The sequence below is a fragment of the Lathamus discolor genome, chromosome 2 (assembly GCF_037157495.1).
Source record: "Lathamus discolor isolate bLatDis1 chromosome 2, bLatDis1.hap1, whole genome shotgun sequence".
NCBI lineage: Eukaryota > Metazoa > Chordata > Aves > Psittaciformes > Psittacidae > Lathamus > Lathamus discolor.
This window is the reverse complement of record NC_088885.1, coordinates 117284624-117297022: the sequence shown is the minus strand read 5'-3', so window position 1 is coordinate 117297022 and position 12399 is coordinate 117284624. Positions and strand designations below refer to the sequence as shown.

The 12399-nt window shown below is 42.0% G+C and overlaps 1 protein-coding gene across 2 annotated transcripts in view; it reads right to left on the bottom strand.

Annotated features, from left to right (window-relative positions):
- The window catches only part of LOC136008662 (chloride channel protein D-like), a 79406-nt gene that overhangs the window by 30884 nt on the left and 36123 nt on the right, over window positions 1-12399 (bottom strand). For both annotated transcript variants that reach the window (XM_065668236.1, XM_065668237.1), the window contains one exon: window positions 4965-5131. In XM_065668236.1, the coding sequence (XP_065524308.1) occupies window positions 4965-5131 (167 nt within the window). The remainder of the gene's footprint in view (window positions 1-4964; window positions 5132-12399) is intronic.

The window sequence follows — 12399 nt, the reverse complement described above, 5'->3', positions numbered from 1 at the left end:
AGAAAAGTGGTCTCTGATCACTGAAGATCAGGCTGAAAAAGCCTAATAGGTCATTTTAGTAGGTCACTCAGTGTCACTGAGTCTTGTTTTCCACCAAAATCCTACTGAGAGATAGTCAGATCTCCTGAAAACTACAAAGCTAAGTGCCTTGTTTATCACCACCTGTCACAGAGCAAAAAAATGCATCAATAACGTTAAGTATTGGTGTTAACATACGGCAGTAACTCTGCTGAGCTGGAAGTTCACCTTCCATTCATGCTCAGATTAAGGCAACCTTCTTCACACAGAGGCATGTTGTAGGAGCAGTTCTGGATAATTTGGAGCAAGTGAAGCAAGCTAGTATCAGCCTTTTGCCAGGTTAAAATGATTGCAAAGGGAGACAGGCTGGACCTTCCCACAGTGATCTGCAGGGAGCTGGTGCAGGGGCAGGAGGAAGCCATAAGTCCTTTCACCCATCTCACATCTGCACCACCAACCCCATGCTGACACCAGGGCAAGGCTGTGCTGCTGTTCTTCCATGCACATAGAGCAACCTCTGGCTCTGACACAGTATTTTTGTCAGGGGGTCAATACTGCTATTTATGGCTCGTAGAGTTGCTTCTTAAGTCATGGGATCACACTAAACTCAAAACCCAGCACAGCACAGGCAAAAAAAAGAGACTAAAAATGGTTCTTTGCCATGTTTGCTTAAGTCTGACATAGAGGCAGCGTAAAGCCCAAATGCAATTTTAATAAATCTCACCCACATCTCAACACCTTCCCTCCATCTTTTCTGTAGCAGCCAGGGTTCTCCCCAGACAAAGTGTGGCCTTGTTACAGCAGCTCCCTTTTTCCTTTGTGCAGCCAGAAAAGGATCCAGCTTCCACCACAAACACTCTACAAAAGATGGGCTGGATGCCCTCTAATGCAAAAACATTGCCAAGTCCACCCCCTAATGATGTCTCTCAGGATGAAAGTGCCAAAGAGCCATGAAACACACTGGCTTCTCAAAGTGGAGGGATAGGATGCACCACATGCGCCTGGGTGAGTTGTCTTTGAAGGAACACTTGTGTCAGCGAGATGAGTAGGGAATCTTTTAGTGTAGTAGTTGCTAGTCTAGGCCCAACCAAAAGCACGTCCCTTTCTCCCCAGTGTCCAGTGATTTTCAAAACCAAAAGCCTCATCTAAAAAGTTTGCTAATTATCCCAAATTTTATAACAGGCCAAACCAGCACCTTGGATCCCAAATAACCCTCAAACTTGGGTTGCCTCAAATTCTGAATCCAGTGTCTGCGGTGTGGGCTTAGGCATACGTAGAAGGGAGAAACAGAAAAAAAGGTAAAAACTCAGCCTTGCTCCATGGATCTTTAACACAGGGCCACCTCTGATGCACTTTTAAAAAAGTATATATAATGAGACCACTATAATATATATTCCAGCCAAAATTCTTGGCTCCCCAAAACAGCTTTATAAGGTATGCAACACAGAAACACCCAGGAGATGCTGTAAGAACTTTGACAAGGCTAATATTAAGCTAGAACAAAACAGAACTACTGGCACCAGCTCCACTCAGCTCTTAAGTAAACTTGTCCCATTAAAAAGTAGCCTCTAAGATATTTTCTCTCTGAAGTGTATAGTAGCTTATAAAAAGCAGGAAGGGTTGCCAAGTATAGATGTGTTCAAGTACTCCTTACCCTCATTAAGGAACATTCCCTGGCAGCCAGCAGCTTTGAGTGTTCCAGTGAAACAGATTTTATAAGAGGGATGTTTACAGTGGTGTGCGATGTAGCTGGAAATCACGGTGCACCGTAGCAGCCCTGTACTAGATAGAGCTGTGTCTGGAGCCTTATCACCCAGGCAGAGGAATACAGCAGGCAGAGTGAGCAATGAGGTTCCAAAAAAATAATGAATATTAAGAAAACAAATTTTAAGCTCTGCTCCACGGGAACAAAAGCATCCAGAGATGCCAGTGCCTAAATAAAAATCGGGCAGTGAAATACCACTGAGGATCTAGGTCTCACTTCCACCAGTTTCATGTGTCTTCATACAGGTGTCTTCATAGTAAGCATGTACCTAAATTAGCCTCTTTCTTAATGTGCCCGCTGATTTCCACATCAGCTAGGAGTTAAACTGTTTTGTGGATCTGGACCTTAATGCCACCCCCATGCTGTTCATGTAAAGGCTGTTTTCTCTTCTCAGTTCAGTGTCTAGCACATCTTCTGCCTGGGAATGTTATCCATTCCCGCAAAAGGAATCAACAAATGATGAAATACAGAATGTCTTCTCATCCTGATGAGGAACTAGGGAAGAAAAGATCTGCACTTTAACAATATGAGTACTGAGGACATAAAAACATGGGTTCTCTCGTGCTTCTCCTTTTCCCTTCCTGCTACCAACCAGGCACTGTTTTCCAAAGGCTTTTCAAGTTTCAATTGAAGAAGGATTCCAATTTATGTGTCATTTCTGTGGTGTTTAAGCAAGCTGTTAGTTACCCAAATCTTTCACTCTGCATACACAAATACAATTTATCACCTGTTTATAAACACATGCTAGCTACCAGTTCCCACACTGCTGACCCCTGCCCATGTCATGATTTGAGGAATGCAGCAATGCACAGTTTATATATTTTGTGATCTCACAGAATAATTAATATTGAGCAAAGAGGATGTAGAACCTGCCACACCGTGTCCGCTGCAGTTTCCTGGAGCAGCAACATGGTTGCAAGCCCTCAACCAAGCTGACACAACTAGAGAAAGAGGCTAGCTTATGTAAAATGATATCTGGGTGTAAACACTTGAAGGTAAAAATACTTCAGAAGTGTAGAAGTAAATGGAACTTAAAAACAGCAGAGCCTCGCATACTCTGGGTGGTCACTCTGACATAAAGACTAGAGAAGCAGATGTGCAGGCTCCCACAGCATCTTGGTAGCTGCAGGACCAGCCAGAGAGAAAACAAATGAGAAATCTTGGTCCACAGGGAAAATACATGGAAAGAAAAGTCATGGCCAGGCACCTTTTTGTAGAATTCTGACTCAAGTTTCAAGGATGCTCAGAAGTGATGAGGAAACAGAGATAAGGAAACATGTACAGAGACTACTTGTTTGGGTTTTTTCTTTTAACTGTCTTGTCTCAAACTGTGTATTTTCATGCTAGGCAAATTAATAGGTTCTTTGTTTCTGGAATTCTCACAAAGACTGCATGTTAGGCTGAAGCCCCCCAAAAGCCTCCAGCACGATCTGTTCCGTGATCTTTCTGGCACAAAGGGGAGGGTCACTGGTTGGTAGTTCCTGGGGTCCTTCTTTTCATCCTTCTTATAAACTGGTGTGAAGTTTCCCTTTTTCCAGTCGCTGAGGAATTCATCGGACTGCCAAGACTTTTCAGGTATGATGGAGAGTGTCTTAGCAACTACATCAGCCAGTTCAGATGTGTATCAGCCTATTCAGACTAGGTCTAAGAGGATTTAGACTAAAACTTGGCAGCCTGTAAATTGTCTAGCTATAAAAACCCTTACCAAGTTGTGACACCATGTATTTTGCTTTAGAGTATCAGTATATCTGATGACCAAGTTATCCAGGAACTTTCCTTAATGTTACTGGAAAGGAAAGAGAAAGGAGTGGGAGGGAAATGAAGTTTTATACATATATCAATATATACATAATTGTCCTTCAAGTGAATAGGACCTCATTTTGAACCAGGAAGGCAGCTATAATTCTTTTCATGGACTTGTCATCTAATTGGAATACCATGGGAAACTTTATGGCTTCTTCCCCTCTGTTTTATCTGCCATGGTACATATAGAAGCCATCCATAATGTCACAGATTGTTTTTATTTCCTCCTACCACATTGCTGGCTCTTTTTCCTCTCATGTCAAATACAGTTAGATTATACCCAGCATTCAATATGCCTGCTAAAAACTTTCAGATATGGCTACATTTGGAGAAAGTTATAAAGTGTGCACAAAATGGGTTACCAATATTTTATTCTCATAAAGGGTCACTTGAAACTAAGAGGTTGTCCAGTAGACCTCAATACTGGGAGAAATGACAGCTAAAGTGTCCCGCAAGCAGCATTGTCTGTGGATATCTTACTACCCAAATATGCCTCGAGGAAAACAATAAGTCTTTCTATGGTAAATAACTGACTGAATTTTTCCTTCTATTTCTTCACCACATTACCTAGTTCATTCCCAGAGAATACCATTAAGAATCAGCATTTTTGCTAATTATTTTATAGAAGACAATAGCACAGAGGTTTTACTACCTACGGATAAATGTAGACCCAAAACCTATATTTAAGAGAGGAAATGGTTCTTATTACTGGTTATGAATGCCCATGAACAGACTCAGGTTTTGGTTACACACTAGAAGATACACAGGACAGGTTGGATTAATATAAGTTAAAAAATAAAAACTCTATTTTTATTCCCAAGCTATTCATTTAGTTTACAGTCAGCAGGGGTACTTCTAGAAGTCACTCTATGTGCCATAGATTGCTACCACCGGATGGTAGGAATCACTGTCTGAAAATGCACATCATACAATATGAAACAGACAGGAAACCCAGACTAGTCATCCAGAAGCTGAGTAAGGCAAACTTCACCGTCAGGGACTCTACACACTCTGCTGTTGTTACTGTGTTTCTTGTGAGCAGATGCAATAGAGCAGAGTCCTAACTGTGAAAGCCTCTACTAGATTCTCCATTGGACCAACTGTGCTACTAATAAACAGTGTCCAGCTGGGCATTATAGAGCACTTAACTGCTCTCAAGGCTCTGGTAACATTGGTAATTCAGATCCTACCATAATCTTGAAGAGAAAGGGAGTCTCTTTTGTTCTATTTGCACAGCACATCACACTGTGGGGACATTGTTCAGGATCAGGGTCTCCTTCCTCTGACCCTCCAAACTCCAGGTCTCAGAGAAACCACGGAGTCTCTGTGCAGAACACGACAGAGGAAACTTACAGTTCAGCAACATAAGAAACCTCACCATTTTCTCCTGTGATGAACAAAAGGTTCCACATCCAAGTAGGGAATGCACTTCAGCTTTAGGAGAGAGCTGTACAGGGATGCGTTGAACAAATCACCAACCATCTTGGCCACCATGACAGCCAGCATTATCAGTAGCAAGGACTGGACATCATTTGTGATCTCTACCTAAGGAGAAAACAGAACAAAGGACTTTCATTTTTCATATACCTGGAGATGGTAACAACGGTTGCACAGGACTACCTACATCTTTCACGACATAATGGGAAGCAATTCACTCTGCTAAAAGTGGAAGGACGCTCTGTCTCCTTTTCCAGGGGTAATCAATCAACACTTCCACTAGAGGGGCTTGGCTGATGCAGTGACAGCTCCCCCTCCCGTTCCTATCAGCTTGAAGCACTGCACTTACATTAAAACTGACATCTGATTCCCGTATTTCAGGTGGCCTGCGATAATTGTGAAGTATCAGAGGAGGGTAAGTAGAGATGGAGTAACCAGATTGCTTAAAATAGCTTGGCATTGTGACAAATATTAAAAAATGCAAACAGATCCAAATATTTTTTCTTTCTTGCTGAGCTCAGGAGATACAAAATTGCTTTCCCATACTGCTGCTTCCTGACAGAACAAGCTCCTTGTACAAACATTGTCTTGAAGGATGCCAGAAAAGGGAACAAGAAGCTTTCAGCAGAAGTCCAGCTCTGGAGATCAAGCAGCAGGAACATCACACAGTTACCATGCTGAACAACATTCAGCAGTAGTGCAAGGCACGGTGCATGATCTGCATGATCGCAAATCTATGACTGTAGCCCTGCAATGCGGGTTGTAGAGAAACGTGTGCACAAATTATGGTATCTCACCTAAACCATCTTTCCAAAGTACACTTGCGCTTTATCCCTACGTAGTGAGAGTACAGTCAGATGAGTAGCAAAGAATGCAGCATGTTTTAATACTTTATCCCTCTTTAGCTGCTTCGTTTTGCCTCCATGGTTGGACACAGCCACCATAACAGTACTATCAGCTCAATGCTGCACAAAGGTAGACTGAGTTCACTTGATAAAATGAACATGAGACGGCAGTGTGCGCTTGCAGCCCAGAAAGCCAACCGTATCCTGGGCTGCATCAAAAGGAGTGTGACCAGCAGGTCGAAGGAGGTGATCCTGCCCCTCTACTCTGCTCTTGTGAGACCTCACCTGGAGTATTGTGTGCAGTTCTGGTGTCCTCAACATAAAAAGGACATGGAACTGCTGGAACAAGTCCAGAGGAGGGCCATGAGGATGATCAGGAGACTGGAGCACCTCCCGTATGAAGACAGGCTGAGGAAGTTGGGGCTGTTCAGCCTGGAGAAGAGAAGGCTGCGTGGGGACCTCATAGCAGCCTTCCAGTACCTGAAGGGGGCCTATAGGGATGCTGGGGAGGGACTCATTGTCAGGGACTGTAGTGACAGGACAAGGGGTAACGGGTTAAAACTTCAACAGGGGAAGTTTAGATTGGGTATAAGGAGGAAGTTCTTTACTGTTAGGGTGGTGAGACACTGGAATGGGTTGCCCAGGGAAGTTGTGAAGGCTCCATCCCTGGCGGTGCTCAAGGCCAGGTTGGACAAAGCCTTGGGTGGGATGGTTTAGTGTGAGGTGTCCCTGCCCATGGCAGGGGGGGTGAAACTAGATGATCTTAAGGTCCTTTCCAACCCTAACTATTCTATGATTCTATGACTTACTACTACAAATGTCTAATGACTGTGGCAGCAGTGACTTACTCAACGAAGCACATCAATACAACTGCCTTTGGATAAAGGATTCAGAGTGAATCCTTGTACACAAAGGAGTAATGTGAATGCACTTAATAATGTTTATGCTCAACTCACAATAATGCCAAATATTTTTCAAAGTGAAAATGAATGCATGGAAATACTCTCTTCATAATACCTTACGAAGACATTTTAGTAAAAACTGCCATCACCTTTCAATCCCCACTATTTTCCCTACCATTGCATCCTATTAAAAAGGGATATTATCCTGGGATTAAATAAGTAAACTTTCTTCATAAAACTAAGAGGCTTTTGCCCAGAAACTTCTCTCCAATTCAAAGTGAATTGCAGCACATTGCCATTTAATAGATGTCATTAGCTAGAGATTGTTAAGTACTCCAAGAATCTACATTCAAAAAATGCCAGTAAGCACATTTCTGTCCAATAAACTGTAGCAAATTTATCCAGCTCATACTTTCACCCTCATTCTGTCTGTGCTCTGGGCTTGGAGAGATAACATCCAGGATGATCTACAATATACCCCAACAAGGGACTCGTATGGCACAGTCAGCCATGTATGACAGGGTCGTGCAACTGTCCTTTCTGCCTGGACATAGCCAGGGATTTTTAATAGCATTTTTTGAATGTCCCTTTAAACCTAGGATTCAACTGTTTTATTGTAAAACACCAGGAACATGTCAGTTGAAAGGAAAAGAGTAACTGGGATTTTAAGAATTGCTTCATCATATCTGCTGAAACTCATTCGCACAGATGGAGACTCCTTTATTGTGGATTCCTTTTAAGGTTTTTTTAAAATATCTGGCTATGAGGCACTCTTCTGGAATAAAATCAGCATTAAAAATGAACATTAAAACACCCTAAAAATCTATAAAAAGCATGCTAAATTTAAAAACTCTTGAGACTCAAACTCTGAAAAACACTCTCAAGTGATTGCTTTAACCTGTACAGGATATCTCCAGAACTGCAAGAACCAAAGCCTGGCTTTCCAGGCTCCCATCCTTGTTTTTTGTCCCATTTTATCCCTTCCTCCTACCCTCCTGTCCTCTAATGGGAACAGTCAAGCTGGCCTGGCCCAGGCCCTCATCCTTTATTGTGGCAAACATTCATCAGCATTTTACATCTCCTGCTGAGAAACTGCGAGGCTTGTGTTGATTTTCTCCAGCCCTGCAGCCCTCCGGAGTGCTGGGATCCTGTGGGGGGTGAGATTGCTCCTTTTTACAGCAGCACACTGAAAACTTGAAGCAAGTGTCTCTGGGTTCACATTGGACTTCACTGCCTCCAAGAGTTAACTCCTGCCGAGCAGAAATGCTCTTTATCTTTGGCAGGCTACTATGGCTGAGGTCATTAAGGAAAGACATGTTAAAAGCATTTTGAGCAATATCTTTTGTATGTAAGTGAATTTAAACTTTGGCTGAAATAGAGCTGATAGAGGTGTCCTGAACTCTCACTGCAGATGGAAACAGGAGAAGCAATTTTTGTGATACGAATTTTTTCCTGGGAACAGGCAAAAAACAGAGCAAAAAACAAAGAAAATATGCAGATGACTTAGCGAGCAATGATAGATTTGAAGCATGAGCATGAAAATCAGATAAAATAACTTATAATTTTATAAAATATATTTTTAGATATTAAAAAATTTATACATATTTTTATATCAAGAAAACGTCACATAACATTTAACCCATTACGTGGCCTCCGGGTGTAGCTGCCCCCCTGGCAGTGTTCAAGGCCAGGTAGAATAGGCCTTCGAGCAACCTGGTCCAGTGGAAGGTGTCCTGCCCATGGCAAAGGGGGTGGAACTAGATTATATTTAAGGTCCCTTCCATTGCAAACCATTCTATGATTCTGTGATTCCAAGATAGGATGAACCTGTACACTAATTATAGATCAAGCTATTTCTGAAGCCCAGGCTAAAGCAAAAGTTTTATATAAAAACTGTCTTGAATTCACATCCAAGTGTTTGGAAAACAAGAGAAAACCATATTTCCTTCTTATTGGGGGTTCTCAAGTTTTGGAAGAACATTTATTAGCTATAAAAGCATATGAAATACAAGAAGAAACTCCAAATAAGAAATGCTGGGAAAAGCAATCTTAGCAAAGAGAGATTCAAACACAAAGATGCAGTCACTCATGTAAGAAAATGTATGCCACTCTTGATGCCAAAGAAAAACGAAGATTTAATCAAAACCTGTTGCTAAAACCCAAGTCCATTAATGAGAATGATGAAGGCAAAGCCGCAGCAAAGTTCTAATTAGGATATCTTGATAAAAATCCAGGAAGCACAACTTAATCCGAGAACTGTGACATATTCAAGTCATTTTATACAAACATATGGACACACACAAACCAACACACACGTATATGTGCTCTTCATCAGGCTATATTAGTATTCCCTGTTTAGAGAAGGGCCATCTGCTCTCTGCTGAGAGAGACAAAGTGCAGAGCCTGGGGACTCAGCTGCACAAGGAAGTTAGTGAGCTTGGGTGTGAATTTACTGCATATTAGCTACTCTGCACTAACTGCCTGTTTGGGTACCCTTGGTGCTTGGGAAGTGAAAAACAACATACTCCACCTTCAAAAAGGAGACCGCCTAACTCACAAGAAAGCATTCTTAAAGCCAACCTGTACAAAAGCACCCTTAGTAGGTACTAGAAGCATCCACCCAGGGAATTAGTGCCAAGTAACTAGCAGGCTGTAAATTCACGCTGGAGCTCCCCGCATACTAATTCTCTCAGCAGACAGGCCCTTGTAAGCCCAGAACAGCAGCCAAGCAAGCACAGTCACAGCCCAGCACCATTAGGATACCCATGTGGTCCAGAGCTGGAAGGTTAGGCAGCCTCTCCTTTAAAAACACCCATCTGTTCAAACCAGTTCCTAAAGAATCCGAGAAAGGAACAAATTATACACAGTACTGCAGAGGGAGAGACAAAATAAAGGTGACAAAAAACAGAGAAATGAAGAGAGGAAGTTGGGGGCAGCCACCAAATGCCTACAACTCTTCAGCCATTAAATGTGATTCTTCATTTATTGATATTCGTTCCAAGCCTCCATTTTAGGGGCTGCTCTTTAGGATGCAATTTACTTTCTGTGCATATTGCCAGATTATTTTTTTTCCCCTTTTGATCCTACGGGCACAGCAGGCTGTGCCAAAAATGTCTTTGCCTAGGGCACCCGTCTATGCAAAGCCAGCAGCGCTAATAGGCGCTGGAAGCACTCGGCGCTGACACTTCATACATCAGCAGCCTAGTAAATTGCACCTATATATTTTTTTCAATATTCTCTCTATATACAGAATCTTGAAAAATGCCATTTACACACACACAGACCACAATTAATTTATTAGCACAGTTATTCAAACCTCTTTAAATATCTTCTTTGTCACCGGAGGCACTTTTCAACAACCCCCATGGTCCTGAGTTTCTCAGGCCTCCACATCATTATAATCTATTAGGCACCTTCATGTTAGCCCTGTTTTATTATATACCACATAATTATGCATTTCGTTAACAGCATCACCAGGCACAGTACATCAAAGGGAGAAAGGCAGCTGCCCAGGAAATTCAAAAACATGCAGTTTACTTAAAGCTCACTGTTAAAAACCCTCCCCCACTTTTCAGTCAGACTGTGGCTAACATGTTTCAAAGGTTCTACTCCAGCTCAGAGAACAGAGTCCAAGCGGCCTCGTTAGACACAAGGCTGCTGAACCCTTGATATTGCCAATAATATAAAAGAAGGCATCATCAGCCAGCTATGTAGTGCAAATTGGTTTTCTATATTCCACTGAAAACCCATTTAGCAAGAGAGCACTCCTGCTCTTGCAGCCCACAGTGACAAATGCAGGAGAGAGGGCCTAGCAAAAAGAAAAATCAAAATATTCATTTTGTAGTCTTAATTCATTTTTCAAAATTTGTTTTTGAAGAGAAGAAGAGCTGCCTGGCAAACTGAACAAACTGAACAAGCAAAAGGTAAAATCTCCTTCCTTCCCATGACATAAAGACCATCCTCCTTGGTAGAAGAAAACTTTGGGAAAACATTTGGGAAAAAACTAGCAGCTGATGAACAAAGTTACAATACAATATGCCTGAGAGCTTAAAAAGGGAGTGGGTGGGAAGGGACGTGAAGTCTTCGTACTATCAGCCACATCCAATAGCTTTTGGAGTTGAGGCTGCAGCTGGCACTAAACACCAGCCCTGGGCAGTTTCCTAGTCTCCATGCCACCAGATCTTGTGGAAGAGTACGCAGTCCCCCAGGAAAACACCTTTCATTTCTCTCACAAGCAGAACATCTCTCATTGGAAATTTTTCTTACTATTGATTAAAGACACCAAGAAAAAAACAACTTGTTCACAAGCAACAGAACATTTCCAAAGGGTGGGGGGCTTGTAGCCAGCAGAAAGCTTTTGATCATTTTTTTTTCTTGGAGCAAATGCCAGCAAGGTTGCAAGCTGATTGCTTGACGTAAAGAAGGGAAGAAGAGAACAATTCCCTATTCACAGCAGTAAAAGAGCTGTTCATGCAGCTTTCTTGAGGATAGGAGTTTGTAGAAATAATGTCTCCAGGATTTAATGATTCGTATTGTCACAGCCATTTCATAAACAATGCAGATCTGCTTTTCCATTATCTTAATCTCTGGATTATGATCTGCTGACCCATATCAACCTGTGCATTGAACACTTGAGTCACTTTACTTCCCACTTAATAATGTCCTGACAAACTATGAAGTGAAATGCCTTTATCGTGGTACACTATTTTCATCTGGGATCATGCCAAAAGAAGCACCTTCTTCACGTATCGATCCAGCTGAACACTCCCTCTCTGAACTTCCATTAATCTCTCTCTTTAAAACTAAATAAAACATATTCCTTTCCTGTGCACTTCACCTCTAAAGAAATCCTTTATTGTCCTAGGACTGCATCCATTAACTAAACTCCCTTTACTGTATCTCCTTATCACTCATCACCATCACTGCTGGAAATTTTTGGAGAAGTGGGATGCTGCAATGCAGTAAACATAAATCTCTTGAGAAGACAGGATTGAAATGCTGGCCCTGAAAAAATATGCATTCAAGTTCCCTTACACTGCTGAAAATGATTATTTCTTGCAGCCTCAGGCACACGAAGCTGTGCATCACACTCTACAAAGGGAGGCACACCCAGCGTAGGTTCACTGGGAGGACGTCCTGCCAAACCCCAGTGCCAGGAGGATTGCACAATCAGTGGGATTCTTCCTCTTCCAGAGCTCAACCCCATTAACTATTCCAAGCCATTACAAGGAGTAGGCAGCCTCTAACACCCTAAAGTTTAATTACTGCCAAGACAGAGCATGAAAAAATATCTCAGCACAGGGTGTGTACTTATTCTCTTTAAGGAAAGAAGTTCTAATTAATCACACTCGCACACTGATTCTTCATTTACCTTAACTCATAATGTTCAGTGAAATCTCATCCCAGTTTTCTCTGATGTGGATTTAAGTATTTGTGCCAGTTTCTCTGAAGCCAACCAGCATTTTTTTGACAATTTCCTTGTTAACAGAGAGAGTAATTTTTCTAATTCCAAGATGTAGTACAGCAGCAGCAGATTGCTAAAGAGAACATAGAAATACCCAGCACAGCTAAGTAATCCCTGGAAACATATCAAAATACTTTGAGCCTCAGCCCCTGGGAACTTGGATGG